The following is a 21,902-nucleotide window of genomic DNA, read 5'->3' as shown; positions in this document are numbered from 1 at the left end:
AAAATTTTGATCTTTTCCATCGGGCATTTCAATTTGATGCCTTCAAAATTATTACCTTTTCTATGGGGTATTTTAATTTGTTGCCTTTAAAATTATGACCTTTTTTACTATGGGGTATTTCAATTTTTTGCCTTCAAAATTATGACCTTTTCTATGGGGCAGTTCAATTTGATGCCTTCAAAATTATGACCTTTTCTATGGGGCATTTCAATTTGATGCCTTCAAAATTATGACCTTTTCTATGGGGTATTTCAATGTGTTGCCTTCAAAATTATGACCTCTTCTATGGGGCAGTTCAATTTGTTGCCTTCAAAATTATGACCTTTTCTATGGGGCATTTCAATTTGTTGTCTTCAAAATGGTGACCTTTTCTATGGGGCAATTCAATGTGTTGCCTTCAAAATGGTGACCTTTTCTATGCGGCAGTTTAATTTGTTTCCTTCAAAATGGTGATATTTTCTAAGGGGCAATTCAATTTGTTGCCTTCAAAATTATGACCTTTTCTATGGGGCATTTCAATTTCTTGCATTCAAAATTCTGAGGTACATTTAAATTGCAGGATTTATGCATTACATTTATGTGAAATAAGTCTTAATGATTGTTTCATAACAAGTAGTATGTACTGTCTTTCATCTATATGCAAGCTGAACAGATATTATTTCTAGCGGAGTATCTGTTGGGAATGTTAAATGTCTTCAAACTGTATCAAGTTACAAGTAATTCCATTCCATAACATCCAGCAGGGTCAATATTGTTTGGCAGGACACTTAAATATGTCAGTTATATGATGTTTTTAAGATTCAAGTGTCTATAGAATTATTTGTAATATTTGTAATAACCAGAATGTTATTGACCAATGGATATTAGTTAGTCATGGGCTGAGGTAACAAATGATGTGTTCACTGGTCAGTAATAGCTCATAATCCACTTGATAACATTCAAATCCATAGACACAGGATTGACACAAACATATGGCCGTGCAAACTGTTTGTCTAATTTTCATTCATACATGAATAAGAGGTACTAAGGTGCTAAGATTCGCTCAATTTTCATGATACAGCTCTGTTTTAGAAATGTTTTAACTTGTTTCAGAGTTTACCCAATATGTCTGCAAGACAGAAAAGAAGACAGAAAGATACTGCTCAATGTAAGTGGTTGTTCAAATCCCTAAGTAATCGTATTTAATATTTTTGCTTGTTGTTTTTATTGTTGACAGTAGTTGATACAGAAGTTGATCTGATTAATAAGTATGTCTCCAAATGGGCAACATATATCAGTCAACTATCCATCTTAGAGGTCAAGGTCACACTTAGAGATCAACCTACCGAGATGGTTAAGATTGAGAATCGACATTCATGTCCCATTAACAAATTGGTTAAAAGTTTGTGTTTAGTGCAAAAAAATGTGTTGCCACATTATAGGGAAAGGTCACACTTAGCATTAAAGAGACAATTTTGGATGGTACAATTTTAGCATTGCCATTATTGTCTTAGCTATATCTTTGTATAGATGGGTGGATTTTATTATGACTTGATGAGAGGGTGTTGGGTCTGTCTTTTCATTCGTCCTTATTTCTGCCGTCCAGCTGTTGGAGTTATTGCCTTGTGCATTTTTTAACTTAATCATTTAAATTGACATATGTCATTTGATAGTGACAGCTTTTGTTCATTTTGACCAATCACCAGATGACAATCAAAGTTACTGATCGGCCAATCAAACTATGCTTGATGTGTCAACCAATGGGGAGTGTCATAGTGAGCATCACATGTAAGACAACTATCAATTAGAGCATGAGGGAACTTAATTGTGTCAATTTGTGCATATGAACACACTGTGAGACATCATTTTAAGCATAGAACTGAATATTTTTTTATTTGTAATTCATTGGTTAACTTATAACTTAGCAGCCACAAACAACAATGTAATAATTCCCCTTGTGCCATATTGTAATTGTTATGATGGTTTCAGCCTATGACCGCCCCCAGTCAGCAAGGATCGTGCTTGTACCCCCTGCCAGTTCAAAGTCTACAGTGCTTACAGATAGAGACAGGAAACAGGTAAATAGTTATCTCAGACAGTGACAGGAAACAGGTGAATATTTATCTGGACAGAGACAGGAAACAGGTGAATAGTTATCTGGACAAAGACAGGAACAGGTGAATATTTATCTGGACAGAGACAGGAAACAGGTGAATAGTTATCTCAGACAGAGACAGGAAACAGGTGAATAGTTATCTCAGACAGTGACAGGAAATAGATGAATAGTTATCTGGACAGAGGCAGGAACAGGTGAATAGTTATCTGGACTGAGGCAGGAAACAGGTGAAAAGTTATCTGGACAAGGATAGGAAACAGATGGATAGTTATCTGGACAGAGACAGGAAACAGGTGAATAGTTATCTGGACAGAGATAGCAAACAGTTGAATAGTTATCTGGACAGAGACAGGAAACAGGTGAATGGTTATCTGGACAAAGATAGGAAACAGTTGAATAGTTATCTCAGACAGAGACAGGACACAGGTGAGTAGTTATCTGGACAGAGGCAGGAAACAGGTAAATAGTTATTTGGACAAAGACAGGAACAGGTGAATATTTATCTAGACAGAGACAGGAACAGGTGATTAGTTATCTGGACAGAGACAGGAAACAGGTGAATAGTTATCTGGACAGAGACAGGAAACAGGTGAATAGTTATCTGGAAAAAGACAGGAACCGGTGAATAGTTATCTGGACAGAGACAGGAAACAGGGGAATAGTTATCTGGACAGAGGCAGGAAACAGTTGAATAGTTATCTTGACAGAGACAGGAAACAGGTGAATAGTTATCTCAGATAGAGACAGGAAACAGTTTAATAGTTATCTGGACAGAAACAGGTGAATAGTTATCTGGACAGAGACAGGAAACAGTCGAATAGTTATCTGGACAGAGACAGGAAACAGGTGAATAGTTATCTCAGATAGAGACAGGAAACAGTTGAATAGTTATCTGGACAGAGACAGGAAACAGGTGAATAGTTATCTCAGATAGAGACAGGAAACAGTTGAATAGTTATCTGGACAGAGACAGGAAACAGGTGAATAGTTATCTCAGATAGAGACAGGAAACAGGTGAATAGTTATCTGGACAGAGACAGGAAACAGGTGAATAGTTATCTGGACAGAGACAGGAACAGGTGAATAGTTATCTGGACAGAGACAGGAAACAGGTGAATAGTTATCTGGACAGAGACAGGAAACAGGTGAATAGTTATCTGCGTCCCAAAGCAACAAAACCAGAAGCATCAGTGTATTAATGACAAAATATTTTTATTCCTTGACTATTCTTAAAATAGTTCAAGCTATCCCAATCATTTGTCAATGTTAATGTCACTGTTACTTAAAATAGAAAAACAGTTTTTGCAAATTAATAAGGGTTTTGATGGAGGTTTTTGCTTAAATGTAAGCTTTGGTAGCTGGTATGTAAACTTTGCTTGGGATTGCATAGTTAAATAAATAAGTCTGTAAAAGGATTGCAATCATTTTTTGTAGCAATCTAAATGTTCAGGTTTAATTTGTCATATTACTATGTTTTACTGTAGATTTTGTTCTAAATTTGTATTATGAATCACATATTTATATCTTCATGTGGAAACACATTACTGGTAGTTCGGTGTAAGTACACATTACTGGTAGTTCGGTGTAAGTACACATTACTGGTAGTTCGGTGTAAGTACACATTACTGGTAGTTCGGTGTAAGTTTGGTGTATCTTAGCCCCAGAAGATGAACTTCTCTAAATTCAACACTAGCCTAGTAATCTCTACATGCATTGCTGTCTGTTCCAGTATGAGCGTGGGTCCGCCCCTGTGCGACATCGCCAGCCTTCCCTCACCACCAACAGCAGTTCCTCGGAGGAAGACACCATCAAAGACTCCGACGCTCAAAGACAACGAAACAAAATTCAGGAAAGGTAACTGTGTGTTGTGTAAACAGTCAATCAAGCCAGCCTACTCACTTGCTGATGATTTTATGAGCATTTATGTTTTTAGTGAGGGAACATTTTGTGTTGCCTGAAAAAGTGACATTTAGATAATTCTTTACTGGTGGTGGCAGAAGAATGACCTCATTTGTTTGTTTGTTGTTGTTTTTTTCAGAAATTTTTTGCAATTATTATAAAATATGTATGCATACTTGTGAGTTGGCATACAATGAAGGTTCAGTTCAGTTTTTGGCCTGATTTTAGATATTATGTACCTATTGTTTTTCTGCCACCAATACATACCATGCCTTTCTCCAGGATTTTTGTTAAGACACAGGGGGAAAGACCCTCCATTGGCAACCATCATATGCGTTTCCTCAATTCCTATTCACTGAATTTCATTAGTCCTATATAATCTTTACATTTATTTTTGTCATCCTTTCTTTGTTGCAAACACACACATATAGATTAATTAAGGCCATACCAATATGATTGAATGTTTATCGTCCCCTGATTGGGAGGTTTTTTAATGCCTTAATGACAGGAACAACCGTTTGGATAAAAATGTCAAAAAGAGTTTGAAAGCATTTACCAATTTGCCAAAAACATCTGATCTGTGAAATTTTTGTGAAAGACAGTGTTCAACTGATTGATTTAAATTTCAATTCTCATACTGTATAGAAGTGTTTATACATTTGGACATGATGTATAACATATTTTCAATAAAATATTTGTTTTAGCTGGTACCAATGCAATGTGTTAATAGTTAGAACAAAGTTTGTATGAGCTAGTTTGGATTTTTCCCTGGTTATTAATTTGTAAAAATTATTGTGGACGCTAAATAATCAATCCAGCTTGCATGGCCCCACCTAATCCATCATGATTTTCCTGTTATAGCCTGCACACGCACTCTATGAACAATGGTGACACCCCAGTGAAACACAAAAAGCACCAGTCTAGGTACAGTGTGGACCTAACACTTCTGCAGCTAATACACTGCTTGAACACATAGACTCTCAGCTAATACACTGCTTGAACACAGAGACTCTCAGCTAATACACTGCTTGAACACAGAGACTCTCAGCTAATACACTGCTTGAACACAGAGACTCTCAGCTAATACACTGCTTGAACACAGAGACTCTCATACCTGCAGCTAATACACTGCTTGAACTCAGACACTCTCATCAGCTAAAACAATGCTTGAACACAGAGACTTTCATACTGTGTGTCTAGTTTGGTGTTCACAGAGTGCACTGTGGTGTTATTATGGTGACTACATTTTGTTTCAGCTGCCCTATAATAATTACCCTATATGTCTCTCCTTGTGTCCAATATTGCCATGATTTTTTTTTGATTTTCTTAAAAAGAATGTAAGCTAATAACAAAAGCTGTAACTAGTTTGTTTAAATGTTTGTTTGTATAAACTTTTGGTTTCTGCTCTCTTGAACAATTTGAAATATTGTAATGGAATTTCAAACCGAGAAACCTTAGTAAGTTTAGATAGCCTATAATTATATTTTCTTTAAAAAGGGGGAGATAATAAAAAGGCTCTATTTCATTCTGAAGACTTCACTTTTAGAATGATTGTGCTATTGCACTTTAAATAAAATTGAGCTATTGTAATAAAGCTGTATATATAGATACCTTGTATCGATAGCCTTTCTTGTTATTGCATATGTAGAGGATTTATTGATTCATCGTTAAGTTGAAGAGCAGAATCTTTAAGTTTATCCTTATGCCTGGAATATACATAAGATCCATTAACAGAACGCTGTTGTTCACCCTTGGCTGATGCTATCATTCTGGTCGGTCTGTTGACAATCCTGTAAAAGAGCTGTAGTTGATAAACCATGTTGGTTGGCATTGTCATGACTCTGTGTAACCTGGTTAAAATGTCAACTCTTACAAGCAGGCGTGGATATTCTATGCCTGTCTTGTTATTGAATCTGTGTACTTGTATTTTTTCTCTTCTACTATAAGTAGAATTTCAAGGTTCATTTTCACTTCAAAATGATATAGAAGTAGAAAATCTTTTTACATATACTGTGAAACCATTATTATTCTTCAGGCATTTATTTTCGTCTATTTTGTCAGTGGACCGAATGACAAATTAAAGATCTTTACGAATAATTATGTCCAATGATTGCTGTAAAACGCAGTAAAATGCAGTAAAGTTGTATCGAATGCTGTGACTTTGTTTAGGTAGAATAGTAAATTATAATTAGCACCAATTGTTAACAACTTTATTACCCATTGTGTGTATTGTGTTTAAAAAAAAAAGGGTGATGACTAAATGGCAATTAGGCTTTGTTGTTTTAAACAATAGTTAACGGTTATTCAGTCCCACTTATTCGCTAATCATAACTATGAACTGGTCAATGGCATACAATAATAAGGGCCCATTACTTTCACCTGATAACAAAAGACTATTTAATAGGCATGTTACAAACAGGTCTCCCAAGTGTTCTCCCTTTTCCCCACCACAATTTGTTGCAACCGGACATTTATAAGAGACAAATCGGATATTGACCGAAGCAATTTTTATGCCCCCGATAGGGTGGCATATATCAGTTGAACTGTCCGTCAGTCAGTCCGTCCGTCCGTCCGAAAACTTTAATGGTCATTACTTTTTTAATATTGAAGATTGCAACTTGATATATGGCATGCATGTGTATCTCATGAAGCTGCACATTTTGAGTGGTGGAAGTTCAAGGTCAAGGTCATATTTCAAGGTCAAAGGTTAACAAACATACAAACAAAAAATTCTAAGTGGCGTTCTCATGAAGCTGCACATTTTGAATGGTGGAAGTTCAAGGTCAAGGTCATCCTTCAAGGTCAAAGGTAATTTTTTTTTTTTTTAAATCAAAGCGGCCTAAAAGAGGGCATTGTGTTTCTGATGAACACATCTCTTGTTTTTAGCTCACCTGTCACCCAGTGACATGGTGAGCTTTTGTGACCGTGTGATGTCCGGCTGTGCGTGCGTGCGTCCGTCAACAATTTGTTTGTGTAGACAGTAGAGGTCACAGTTGTCATCCAATCTTTATGAAATTTGGTCAGAATGTTTATCTTGATGAAATCTGGGTTGGGATTGTATTTGGGTCATCTGGGGTCAAAAACTAGGTCACTAGGTCAAAAACTAGGTCACATAATAGGTCAAATAATAAAAAAACCTTGTGTAGACAATAGAGGTCGCAGTTTTCATCCAATCATTATGAAATTTGGTCAAAATGTTAATCTGGATGAAATCTGGGTTGGGATTGTATTTGGGTCTTCTGGCGTCAAAAACTAGGTCACTAGGTCAAAAACTAGGTCACATAATAGGTCAAATAATAGAAAAACCTTGTGTAGACAATAGAGGTCGCAGTTTTCATCCAATCTTTATAAAATTTGATCAAAATGTTTATCTTGATAAAATCTGCGTTGGGATTGTTTTTGGGTCACCTGGGGTCAAAAACTAGGTCACTAGGTCAAATAATAGAAGAACCTTGTGTAGACAATAGAGGTCATTGTTTTTATCTAATCTTTATTAAATGTTAAATGTTTATCTTGATGAAATATGGGTTGGGATTGTATTTGGTTAGTCAGGTGAGCGATTCAGGGCCATCATGGCCCTCTTCTTTTCAAAAACATATTGGCGAATTTAGGTGTTGATGAAATAGTTTGTTGTTTTTTTAATGACGAAATTTTGTGCTGACGAAAATTTATTGTTTCACAGTATTTGTTTATTTGAATTATGTTTGCTCTTACTTTCTTTTCAAAAATATTTATCAGACAAGTTACTATGTCTTGTGGACAAGAGTTATTTTGAAAATGTATGCCGTCTGTAGGGTGGCATATAGCAGTTGCACTGTCAGTCTATCCTTTTGTCTGTCCCTCTTTGGTCTTGTATCTGTTTCCGGAGCCTGTTTCATTACGCTTTCAGATATTGACCTGATTTTTATGCCCCCCTTCGAAGAAGAGAGGGTATATTGTCTTGCACATGTCGGTCCGTATGTCCGTCCGTCCACCAGATAGTTTCCGGATGATAACTCAAGAACGCTTAGGCCCAGGATCATGAAACTTCATAGGTACATTGATCATGACTCGCAGATGACCCCTATTGATTTTGAGGTCACTAGTTTGTTTTAGATTTTACCTACATGAGTTACAGATCAAGTTTGAGTTTTGTTCCAGTCCATTGAATTTTAACAATTTTAATGACTTAACAATTTTCTCTCAAATAACACTTTTCTGGAATTTTCAATTGGGATATAGCTGCTTTGCCGCTTCAAAGTTCAGTAGGTGTTATTGTGTTTCACAAACACAGCTATTGTTTAATTCTACAATAGAGAGCTAATGTGCCAATACCTTTTCCTAATTAACGTTCTTGAGGGCTTTACATTTTCTCAAGATTGTGTGTTTAGTGTGGATGTGGGTGTGGATGCAGTGAGTTGAAGTGTTTGTTCAGTTATTTGGAATAATAACAATAGGTGGGGAGCTTTTATGAAGGAATATATTTATATCGAAATATGATGGTAGTGTGATCCAGATATTGTTGACACAGTTCAGGGATACATGTTAAGTGCTAGAATATCGGAATGTTGTATTCTGACTTCATGCAAGCTATAACTCTGTCCATAAATGTTATGTTTAAAAAAAATGTCAATAAATACTTACAAAGGCGTAAAAAAAGTCAGTTAATACTTACAAAGGCATAGAAAAGCAAGCCCTGAATTACCTGATTATATAAGAATGTATACTGATTCCACTTATGCAGATTAACTCACATTAAACATCATACAACTGTAAAAAAAGTCAAATCTAATCAAACAAAATCACTTCCACATTATTATTGCACTTGGCCAAAAAACAGTTCTGTGATAGAATTCCTACACATTGAAACTCCAATAATTGACTATTGGCTAATAACAACAAATACATCAGTAGATATTTCTTTCTTAAAATGTATGACATGTTTGCAGAGAGAACCGTGACATGGACCAGTTCATCTCTGTGCTTGACAACACCCTGCAGTTGAATAACCAGGACGACGAGGAGCCAGAGGAACTGACCGAGGTCAAACTAGCCACGGACGAGACACCCAGGATACCCAAGAGCTCCTCAATGCCTAGTAAGACTTGGCTAGATTGGGTGGCATTTGAGGTGTAGTGGTATAGGGCTCATTGATGTACTGTTATTTTACAGGATAATACTATATATACCAAATTATTTGGGAGTTAGTGGTAAGTAGTTGCCACTGATTAATCTAGGGATTGTCAATTACAAGGTAGTGGTAAGTAGTTGCCACTGATTAATCTAGGGATTGTCAATTACAAGGTAGTGGTAAGTAGTTGCCATTGATTAATCTAGGGATTGTCAATTACAAGGTAGTGGTAAGTAGTTGTCATTGATTAATCTAGGGATTGTCAATTACAAGGTAGTGGTAAGTAGTTGCCATTGATTAATCTAGGGATTGTCAATTACAAACAAGCTTCTTACTATACAGCGTCAACCATTAGTGATTTGTGAATTCAGTGATATATTGTGGGAAAATATTGATATTTTATCTGAAGTTCTTAATATCACAAATAAACATAAAGGCTTGATGTACTAGTGTTTCATCTAATATATATTGTTCACCTTCACAAGGTTCACTGTAAATTTGTGTAGATTGTTAGATATCAGACCCACTTAGTCTACTGATTAATTTGGCTTGACCTCATTTACTGTTGCAATATATTACCTATCTCTGATATGGCAAAGCTTTCCCAGTAAAACTGGGAGTAGGTCAACTGGTTGTAAGGATATCCTATCACTGTTTTGTTCCAGGTGTGGAGACGCTGTGTAACTCTGACAGACTCATGGCCCGCATACAGATCCTGCATCAGTGAGTTGTCTTCCCTTATCCGTTAAACTTCTTGATAGAGTTGTCTGCCCTTATCTGTTACACTTGTGGATAGAGTTGTCTGCCCTTACCTATTACACTTGTGGATAAACTTGCACTTACTTTATTGACAAAGTGGTTAAAATATAGAGTGACAGTAGTACTTAGTTATGATGAATGAATCAAGTTTTATCCAACGTCCTATCAGCTCCACCAGTTTGATGCGTGTTTTGTGTTGCAGGGACTGTATCAAGGGAGTGGGGTGGCCCATACTGAAAAACGCCTATGACATCCTGGGCAGGATTGAGGAAGACGAGGTGGAGGTAAGACTGGATCACTGCATGGAACATTTCTATCAAATACAGCAGAACTTCATTTATGTCTGTAGTGAATTTAGTTCACAAATGACTACACAATATCTGTAGTTGACTACACAATATCTGTAGTTGACTACACAATATCTGTAGTTGACTATACAATAAATGTAGTTGACTACATAATATCTGTAGTTGACTACACAATATGTGTAGTTGACTACACAATATCTGTAGTTGACTACACAATATCTGTAGTTGACTACACAATATCTGTAGTTGACTACACAATATATGCAGTTAACTACACAATATATTCAGTTGACTACACAATATATTCAGTTGACTACATAATATATGAAGTTGACTACACAATATATGTAGTTGACTACACAATATCTGTAGTTGACTACACAATATCTGTAGTTTGACATATCCTGATGTACAAGTGACTACAAAATATAAGTAGTTTTACATATCCTGGTGTAAAAGTGACTAAACAATATCTATAGTTTTACATATTCCTGGTGTACAAATGACTTCACAATATCTATAGTTTTACATATCCTGGTGTACAAATGACTACACAATATCTGTAGTTTTACGTATCCTGGTGTACAAGTGACTACACAATATCTATAGTTTTACGTATCCTGGAGTACAAATGACTACACAATATCTGTAGTTTTAGGTATCCTGGTGTTCAAATGACTACGCAATATCTGTAGTTTTATGTATCCTGGTGTACAAATGACTACACAATATCTGTAGTTTTACGTATCCTGGTGTACAAGTGACTACTAGTGATGGGCATATTGCTTGAAATTTGCTAGTTGATCAATCGACATAATCGGACAGACAAACCGATACAATAATCGGTTGTAATCAGATAATCGGCTTATATGTTATGCTGTTTATTTTGAAGTCTTTACTTTTGTATTATGTGTTGGTGAATGCCTCAATAAATTGCGTATTCATATGTCACACTTAGTTATAATGTGATACATTCTGAATAAATGCATAAGTTTGGGCTGGACTGGCTACTGGCTGAGTGTGTTTGGAGTACTGGCAGCTGGGTCGTTAGGGTGTATAACATCTATGTGTGTCAGGAAATTGCTTGTGTTTCCTAAATAAAAAAAGAAATGAATGACTTGGAATTTAAACAATAGGCTTTTTAACCAGGTTTTCCGAAGGAAAAAACTGGTTATTAGATTGGCGAATGCGGGCGGGCTGGCTGGCTGGCTGGCTGGCTGGCTGGCTGGCGGGCTGGCTGGCTGGCTGGCGGGCTGGCGGAATAAGCTTGTCCGGGCCATAACTATGTCGTTCATTGTCAGATTTTAAAATCATTTGGCACATTTGTTCACCATCATTGGACGGTGTGTCGCGCGAAATAATTACGTCGATATCTCCAAGGTCAAGGTCACACTTTGAGTTCAAAGGTCAAAAATGGCCATAAATGAGCTTGTCCGAGCCATAACTATGTCGTTCATCGTCAGATTTTAAAATCATTTGGCACATTTGTTCACCATCATTGGACGGTGTGTCGCGCGAAATAATTACGTCGATATCTCCAAGGTCAAGGTCACACTTTGAGTTCAAAGGTCAAAAATGGCCATAAATGAGCTTGTCCTGGCCATAACTATGTCATTCATTGTGAGATTTTAAAATCATTTGGCACATTTGTTCACCATCATGGGACGGTGTGTCCCACGAAAGAATCACGTCAATATCTCCAATGTCAAGGTCGCCACGACTAAAAATAGATTTAAAAAAAAAAAAAACTTACAAAGGGGGTTAATTTTTTTTGGTCATTTCAAAAGTTCAGTTTGAGTTTTCTCCCTTTATCAGATTTTTTTTTCACAATGAAAACCTGGTTTTGTGACAATTTTGTCCCTTGTTTGGTATAGTTTGATAATTAAATACCAATCATTAAGGTTGCTTGTATTATTATTTAATCTGAGATGGGGTTTCACTATCAGAAACTCCCACTTATTTTTTTCTGGCACGTATTTGTCTTAAGCTGTTAACTATTCTGCTTTACCAATCTAATACTGTTAACAATTCTGCATTACCAATCAAAAATGAAAGGCGACTCTCACTTGCTTTTAATGCCCCCCACTATAGTAGTGGGGGACATATTGTTTTTGCCCTGTCTGTTGGTTGGTCTGTTGGTTGGTCTGTTAATTGGTTGGTTTGCGCCAACTTTAACATTTTGCAATAACTTTTGCTATATTGAAAATAGCAACTTCATATTTGGCATGCATGTGTATCTCATGAAGCTGCACATTTTGAGTGGTGGAAGGTCAAGGTCATCCTTCAAGGTCAGAGGTCAAATATATGTGGCCAAAATCGCTCATTTTATGAATACTTTTGCAATATTGAAGATAGCAACTTCATATTTGGCATGCATGTGTATCTCATAGAGCTGCACATTTTGAGTGGTGAAAGGTCAAGGTCATCCTTCAAGGTCAGAGGTCAAATATATGTGGCCCAAATCGCTTATTTTATGAATACTTTTGCAATATTGAAGATAGCAACTTGATATTTGGCATGCATGTGTATCTCATGGAGCTGCACATTTTGAGTGGTGAAAGGTCAAGGTCATCCTTCAAGGTCAGAGGTCAAATATATGTGGCCCAAATCGCTTATTTTTGCACATTTTGAGTGGTGAAAGGTCAAGGTCATCCTTCAAGGTCAAATATATGGGTCAAAATTGCTCATGTAATGTCACTTCTGCAATATTGAAGCTAGCAATTTTATATTTGAAATGCGTGTGTATCTCAAGGAGCTGCACATTTTGAGTGATGAAGGGTCACGGTCAAGGTCATCTTTCAAGGTCAAACGTCATATAGGGGGACATTGTGTTTCACAAACACATCTTGTTATTCCTCCCATGGCTAGTATGTTTGCATATTTATTGTGTGTTTTTTTTGTCCAAACAATTCATTTTCTGGTAATTGGGGGGAGGGGAGGAGAGAAAGCTCTGGGGGAGGGGAGGAGAGAAAGCTCTGGGGGGAGGGGAGGAGAGAAAGCTCTGGGGGGAGGGGAGGAGAGAAAGCTCTGGGGGGAGGGGAGGAGAGAAAGCTCAGGTTATACTTGTAAACAATTAAACACATTCATGGTTAGAAATAAATTCAGATGAATACAGAACAGAATGTTAATACAGTTAGTATGGTTTGGTTTCATCTAATTGCCACCAACACTTACGACTGTACGACTGTTACTATATTCTTTTTGACAAAGCCGGCACACTGCAGCAGTTAGGTCTAATGTTTTCGATGATGGTTTTCCTGGTTTATTGTTATAAAAACCAAAAACCTTTCAACATCTGGACGACTGTTTCTACCCGGGGTGGTCGAATATTTCACCCTGCGCCTGTTCTTTTTTATCGTTAGAAGTTTTTTGATGCACAATGGGAACACCATTTTGATTTTAGAATATTGTATCAAAGTTTAAATGATCTAAAGATTTGCAAGAAAAGGTTACAAACCACAAATTAATTTATTTTCGATTAATCAAGTGGCGGAACTCAATGTCGGCTATCGCAATGAAGAAAATTTGCACAACGATTTATTGACTCCAGTTGATTATAGGCCCATCACTAGTGACTACACAATATCTGTAGTTTGATGTATGTTGATATACAACTTTAAGAAGTATTAAGTTTCAAAATACCAAAAATTTAATTTTACAGTAAAAACTGACCTAGTGGTCAATTGAGAACAATGGTCAGTCTGAATTCCCCCCCCCCCCCCTCCCAACAAAAAACATTAATTTTTGTGTGTGTTTTGTATGAGGTTTTGTATGAGGAATGAAAATGCTGTTTGTGTGATGTTTCAAAACTGTGTGTACTTATTCATTTTTACACAATTTTGGCGTCTTTTTCTTTGAATGAGAACAATACAGTTATAGCGTACTTTTGATTATGACAGCGAATCTGCTTGTGATATTTGTTTGGACGTGATGTCAATGACACATGACATCCTTTATTTGAAATATCTCTCAATCAATGTAATACCAACTGACAGATTTATGGAATGGACGAGGTGCATGAGTTTACAGCAATACTGTATACAGCAATACTATCTTTGATTAAGTGGTAGATTTAGTTTCAAAATAGCTATGAAATTAAATCAATTTATAAGATATTATTCTGTATTATTCAATAGAAGTTATTCATGTTATTATGCTGAGTAATTGGCAATGAGCCTTTATTTTACACAGTGTGCTTATAAAAAGTGGTGATCCAAGAACAGCGGTCACCTGTCCACAACGGTCACTTTGGCCATTTCCCTTGACTGACTGCTGTTCTCACTTTTGACTGTATATGCATCAATTGAGCTTAAAAGATCAATTATTAAATTAAATACACATTTGTTAAAATTATCAGATGAGTTTTTTCCTTTTTTTTCAGCCCAAGCTGGTATTGTTGATGGGCAAAGAGAAGTTTGACCTCTATGCAGGCAAGATCTGGCAGCTCAAGTTCTGTGAGGACATGGCCAGGATTGGAATCCCCTCCTAGCCATCAGTGACGTTCTACTGACAGTGAAACTAACACCAATCACCATCTTCTACCCTAGAGAGGCCATTATAGCCACCCTGCCTCCCACTTTGGCATCCCCTCCTAGCCAACAGTGATGTTCCCTCCTAGCCATCAGTGACGTTCTACTGACAGATAGTCTAAAGACCACAGAGATCTCTGAAACAGAGCCTGGCGACATGCAGTCCAGTGGACCTCAGGTTGTCAAGTCACACCACTCATACATACCTCACAAGTGGTACTGGACACTTGTTGACTTCATAACTTACTGAAATCACAATGAACAGGTCTTTAAATGCTGGAGGTCCTGCCTTGCTGCCTTCGAATTCTACTCTACCTTACCCAAGGCTTTGATGACTATTCTGGCTGTTTCACGTTACACAACTCAGCCAATTCTGGTCAGCCAATGTGTGTGCCATGGGATACAAGTATTGTGTTCATTTTCAGGAGTACATGTCTATCAAGTAACATGTGACAACGGCATTTAGTAGTTCTTAGTACCACAAGGGACACAGTTCTTAAGGACATAATGTTGATGTGAAATTCAATAGTTATTGAATACCAAACGAGGAAAATCTAGGGTAGGTTTTTTGTTTATCACACACATTTTGTAAAATACATATTTCGATGAGTGTATAATTTGAAAGGGGAAAAAATCATTGAAGAGTTTAAGGATTCTTGAAGTCAAAACAAGGTATATAGGTTTCAAGGGGACTTCATTCCTGTATATATAATATATATAAGGGGCATAACTCATGGATTTATAATTATTTCATCATAGGGACCAAATAGGGACCATTGGACTTTATGAAGAGAAATATTATGGAAAAAATGTATCAATCTGTTTTGTATTTACATGAACTTACTTAACTCTGATGGATGATTGCAAATATTGATGCTAAACAGGGCCGTAGTCTGTATTAGAATCTGATCAAAACTGATGAACATTATTCTGTTCACAGTTTGTTTCTGTGATAAAACTTAAGATGTAACAAATTTGGGATTCTATTTTAGGCATCTAGGGTTAAGGTCAAGGTCATTGTTACTTAAACAAATAAACAATTATTTTTAGCATAACTTGAAAATGGATGGAGTTTCTTTGCAGGAATTTTAGGAAATGGTAACTTACATGTATACCTGGCTTGTGAAAACATGTGTGACCATTTGGGTGAAGATTAGCATTGATGGTTAATGAATGCATGATAAGTTAACAGAGCCAATGCCTTCAGGACATAACATGTAGACTGGTTTCACTGTGAAAGACCACCATGTGGAGTACATAACATGTAGACTGGTTTCACTGTGAAAGACCACAATGTGGAGTACATAACATGTAGACTGGTTTCACTGTGAAAGACCACCATGTGGAGTATATAACATGTAGACTTGTTTCACTGTGAAAGACCATCATGTGGAGTACATAACATGTAGACTGGTTTCACTGTGAAAGACCACCATGTGGAGTATATAACATGTAGACTGGTTTCACTGTGAAAGACCACCATGTGGAGTATATAACATGTAGACTGGTTTCACTGTGAAAGACCACCATGTGGAGTATATAACATGTAGACTGGTTTCACTGTGAAAGACCACCATGTGGAGTATATAACATGTAGACTGGTTTCACTGTGAAAGACCTCCATGTGGAGTACATAACATGTAGACTGGTTTCACTGTGAAAGACCACCATGTGGAGTAAAATAGGAAAACCTAGTTGAGAACATGCTGTGGAGTTTCATTGTTAGTAAAACCTGGACTTGTTCTGTATGTGATCCTTTCATATAGTGGCATCTAAGGACAATCCACAAATAGTGGAAGATTCATCACTCCATGTTTAATGTGGTTAGAATTTTAACTTGAATGAAATTCATCATTGTTTTGTTTTTTATTTGAAATGCTTTGTCATTTGAATAGGGAAACTGTGTTAAACTTGTTAAGGCATTGCATTTACATTTGTATTTATCTTTAATATCATGATGTATAAGCATAAAAAATGCATTGTGTTCTAAAAATGTTTGCATGCTTTCAATAGTTTTTATGCTCACCCAAAATTTATTTTGGGGGGAGCATATAGTCGCCGCTTCGTCTGTCCATGCGTGTGCATCCGTCCGTGCACAATTTTTGTCCAGGCTATTACTCAGCAACTAATGATCGGAATTCAATTAAACTTTATGGGAACCTTCACTACCAAGAGGAGATGTGCATATTATCAGCGGGTTCTGGTCAGATGATTTTTCACAGTTATGGCCCTTTGAAATTTTCTATAAAAAATATTGTGCCCCCAACTACTGTGCCCTCAAGACGTTTCCTTTTATCTGAATATATAGTGCAATATTGTGACAAAAAAACGCTTTGGGGAGCATCACCCGTCTCCGACGTTTCTTGTTCTATTTATCTTGATGCAATGCCAAATGTTGATGATGATATTTTAGTTTGTTCTAAGGCATTATATGAAGTTAACATGTATTATTTGTACAGTCAGACACTATCGGTATCTGTTATCATGTATTATGTGCATGGTCAGATTCTGTGTGTTATCATGTGCTATACTAGGTCAATATTTAGTTGTTTTGTCATTTATTTTTGCCTCAGATTCATATATCAGTGCTTCTGTGCAAAAAATAAAATTAGCATTCTACATTTTGTCATTAAGTGTAAAGATAAACAGATTTGCCTTTAACCAAATTATGTGATAAAATGTTTATTCCACATATATATATGTATATTACTTCATAAGTCACACTCCTATATGTAGCATTGAAACATAATATTTGTTTTATTATACAAAACATGTTCACATCATGGCTGTTTACCTCATTCTAATGTGGGTGTTATTCAAAGAAATGTTTGAAAGGCGTAAATGATGCAGCATTCAAAACTGGAACGGATTGGTTAACTTTATGACGACTTAAGTGAAGATTGTCTTAACTGTGATTCTGGCTGCATTCTTATAACATATGCACTCATTAATTTAGGCCCTTACTATTTCCTACAACGAACTAAATGCTCATCCCACACATATAGCGGGGCTCATCCCACACATATAGCGGGGCTCATCCCACACATATAGCGCGTTTGCAAAACGTTTTACTGCAGCAACCAACTAACGCCAAGTGCATTGTAAATTGCTAATGAAGTTGTGAAAATCATATTCTAAAGGTTTTAATCAAGAAAATGTTTCTTTTGAATCATACCTTACAGGAAACTTGTTTAGAAATTGCTGCTGGTAATAATATCATATTTATATGTTTAAAAAAATAATTTTATCCATCATCAATATATGTTCATACATCATTTTCCCTTCTGACATTGTGTGATTTAAACTGTGATGTACATATATCATATGAGTTGTGTTCTGAGAAAACTGGGCTTAATGCATGTGCGTAAAGTGTCATCCCAGATTAGCCTGTACAGTACAGTCCGCACAGGCTAATCAGGGACGACACTTTCTGCTTAAATGGTATTTTTTGTTTAAAGGAACTCCCTTAGTACCGAAAATCAAGTTTAGGCGGAAAGTGTCGTCCCTGATTAGCCTGTGCAGACTGTACATGCTAATCTGGGACGACAATTTCCGCACATGTATTATGCCCAGTTTTCTCAGAACAAGGCTCATATATGCAACTAATAGTGAAGCTAACTGTTCAGCACACGAGTTCAAATACACTTGGCTGTTGTGATGTTGTGCAATTAACTCTTTCAGTGCTGGAACCGAATTTTGAAGGCCTTTGCAAAAAGTTTTGATCCAGATGAGACACCACAGAATGTGGCGTCTCATCAGGATCCAAACTGTTTGCTATGCTGATAGTATTCTTTGGAGAAAAAAAATCGAAGAAAATGCTTATTTTAGAAATTCAGCAGATGACATTTTAGCAGATGACAAATTTCCCTCCCAGCATGCAAAGGGTTAACAGTTAACATACAGATATAGTGAAGTTGTGAAAATTAACAATTAACAGACAGTTGTTATAAAGTTGTGACATTAACAGTTATCAGACAGTTTAAATTATTTTACATTGTTATTGTGCCAAACGTGAAACATGATATGTAGCCAGGGGTTGCATTCAAGTAACATCTTATTTAAGTCACAACATTTTTTTTTAGTGTTAACAATTAAACGTTATAAATTTGAAAGTTGAACCAAATCAATTGTGGATTCCTTTATATCAAAATTAATTAACGTTAATTAAAGAAACTGATAGTGAAGGTGCTATGTACACAAAACAAACAGCTTAAAAATTCTAAATGCATTTTTAAGGGTACAATATCACTTGAAAGGTTTATGTAATCCATGTATGGCCCATAACTATGTAGATTTTACTGCCAGCATCTTTTGTACAGACTTAACATTGAGACATCTTGTTGTCTGTTTCGCCAGTAGCTATAAAATATCAATATGGTGGTTTGCTGGTTAATGTCAAAATATTGTTTCTACAGATATATTTGTTTCTTTTAAAATTCACATCAAATTTAATTTATTTTCATATGTGTCATTTCTCACGGTTATAAGTTCATGTTTCATTTATTTCACAAGAACATTCATTCTGAAAACAAGCTGTTAATGGACTTTTCTGTTTATGGCCCTTTCCGTCCATGTGCTGTATATATTGATTCCAGAATGCATGCCTCATTTGCATAAATTGCATCATACATGTGTATATTATTTCCCCTTTTGTACTGTCAAGTGTACTGCATTTTGCTTACAAATATTTGCCAAATAATTTAGAGGCATTGTCCAAAAATAAGTGATAAATTGATGATAATGTTCCTAGAAATAAACTATTTATGATTCATAATATACCTTTGAACTGCACCGTCTCAAAATATACCTAAGTTCCATCAGTTCTAAGGTGAGCACTGTAAGGTAATTCAACAAATAATTTTAAGAAAATAACATGTTGAGGCACGAAATGATTTTGTGCTTACATTTTGTAAGAACTTTTTTGATTGTAAGAAAATAATTTGTAATACACTGTGGAGGTGGTAATAAGGATTCTTTTTCACAAAAGTGACATGGAAGTCTGTCAGCCTCAACTGACCTCAAATCATTGGTGTGTTTATTAATTTGCTTTACACAAAATCTGTTGTGACAGAAAGATTTTTTGGGTTTCATATTTTTATGAAATTTCACAAGTTGTTTTGTCATTTTTCATCTGCCAACTGTGTACAGAATAATCATTTCTCAACAGACTCACAGCTTTTCTATCAGTAGATCTAGTTTTATGTTTGATGCTCAAAGTTTTGTTAGACTTAGATGTTTGGATTCTAAATTAACTTGTAGGACAATACAAAGATTGTGAGCCTATGCTATAGAGATTTGGTCATATTTTTGTATTAGGATGTGAATCTTTAGGCACCCGTTCATTTTTAGCTCACCTAAGCATGCTCATGGTGAGCTTTTGTAATCGCCTTTAGTCCGTCGTCTTTCGTGCGTCATCAAAATTTTCCTTGTTAACTCTCTAGAAGTCACATTTATTGTTCTTTCTTAATGAAACTTTGTCAGAACATCTGTTCTAATGATATTTTGGCTGAGTTTGAAAATGAATATGGTTAATTGAAACCTTAAATATCTATAGTTAAACCTTGTTAACACTCTAGAAGTCACATGTATTGTCCAATCTTCATGAAACTTGGTCAGAACAGTTGTTCTAATGATATCTTTGATGTGTTTGAAGATGGTTCCAGCCTGTTGAAATACATGGCCACCAGGGCATTTTTCCTTATATGGCTTTAGTAAAACCTTGTTAACATTCTAAAAGTCTTATTTATACATGTAGCCCAATCTTCATCAAATGTGGTCAGAACATTTGTTCTTATGATATCTTGGATGAGTTTGAAAATGGTTCGAGTCTGTTGAAAAACATTGCATGGCTGGGCATTTTTCCTTATATAGCTATAATAAAACCTTGTTAATCTCTAGAAGTGACATTTATGGTCCAATCTTTAGAAAACTTGGTCAGAACATTTTCAAATGATAGCTGGGCTGAGTGTAAAATGGTTTTGGTTCTTTGAAAAATATGAATGCCAAGGGGGCAGGGTATTTTTTTTATAGTAAAACCTTTTTCGCACTCTAGAAGTCACATTTTAAGTCCAAAGTTCATGAAACTTGGTTAGAACATTTGTTCTTATTATATCTGGGTTCAAAAAGTTCGAAAATGGTTCCTGTCCAGTGGAAAACATAGCCCCCAGGGGGCGAGGCATTCCTGTCCAGTGGAAAACATAGCCCCCAGGGAACGAGGCATTCCTGTCCAGTTGAAAACAAAACCCCCTAGGGGGCCAGGCATTTCCGTATGGCTCATACTTCATGTTTTGTTCAAACCCTTCTTTTAAGTCTCCATTGTTTACAAGGTCTGCTTCAGGTGAGCTGTCAGGCATCATATGACATATCCCACTCTCTTGTGTTCCAGTTTTGTTCTTGAAACTATGACAAAATAGTGTTGTGTATAAGCCATGTTTATACTGCTTTAAACATCTATATTGGTTATTAGTTAAATGTGATATTTGTATCATTTAATGTAGTTGGAACGTATGTTTTATATTTGAAAGTCTTTATACTTTAACTCATGAGACTCATTAGAACATTTCTTATAGAGCAACCGATGCACTGACTGCTAAGCCATTCTAGAGATTATTATCCAAATACATGTAAAAACTATCATTACTTGATTACCATTTTTCTGTCTGAGCAGACAAATATTTTGTATGAAATGCTTTCGAATCATTGAAATGTTATGGTACATTTGTGAGTTGTTTACTTGTTGAGTAAAAATTGATACATAATTTTGCCCATAGGTATGTAGTGCAAGGTAGTGAAGAATATTAGTATATGTTGTTACTTCTAAAATATTTATCTATTTGTTGACCATATTTGTGCAGAAGATGGGCTAAAAAGCCTATATGTTTGTCATTCCACTCTGTATTATACACTATTGATATTTTAGCTATTAGAAGAAAAGTCTGAAATAAAGAATTTCTATTTATCCTGCCTCTGACTTAACTTCTCTACGAAAAACAAAAATGAAATTAAAATCCACCTTAAATATTACACAAAACAGCATGACGATTTTAGAACAACTCAATATTCAGGGCACAATATATAGTGTAATCAATTATATCTATTTGCATTAAACCCCATAATGGTGGTCGTAATATTGTCCCTGATGCTATCATTGAAATCTTTGTATTAACCTTCGATTCGCCCCTTTGCAGATAAAAAAAACATTT

The 21,902-nt window shown here is 35.9% G+C and overlaps 1 protein-coding gene across 2 annotated transcripts in view; it reads left to right on the top strand.

The window, feature by feature from the left end:
* LOC127877140 (serine/threonine-protein kinase Nek4-like) overlaps positions 1 to 21,658 on the top strand; it is a 40,405-nt gene extending 18,747 nt beyond the window's left edge. For both annotated transcript variants that reach the window (XM_052422785.1, XM_052422786.1), the window contains 7 exons: positions 1,093 to 1,147; positions 1,969 to 2,057; positions 3,825 to 3,949; positions 8,923 to 9,071; positions 9,770 to 9,827; positions 10,066 to 10,147; positions 14,553 to 21,658. In XM_052422785.1, coding sequence (XP_052278745.1) covers positions 1,093 to 1,147; positions 1,969 to 2,057; positions 3,825 to 3,949; positions 8,923 to 9,071; positions 9,770 to 9,827; positions 10,066 to 10,147; positions 14,553 to 14,660 — 666 coding nt within the window. In that variant the 3' untranslated portion in view covers positions 14,661 to 21,658. The remainder of the gene's footprint in view (positions 1 to 1,092; positions 1,148 to 1,968; positions 2,058 to 3,824; positions 3,950 to 8,922; positions 9,072 to 9,769; positions 9,828 to 10,065; positions 10,148 to 14,552) is intronic.
* The last annotated feature ends 244 nt before the right edge of the window (positions 21,659 to 21,902 follow it).

Source organism: Dreissena polymorpha, chromosome 4 (genome assembly GCF_020536995.1).
Source record: "Dreissena polymorpha isolate Duluth1 chromosome 4, UMN_Dpol_1.0, whole genome shotgun sequence".
Lineage (NCBI taxonomy): Eukaryota > Metazoa > Mollusca > Bivalvia > Myida > Dreissenidae > Dreissena > Dreissena polymorpha.
Note: the sequence above shows the minus strand (reverse complement) of the source record. Positions and strands in the feature narration are given on the sequence as shown.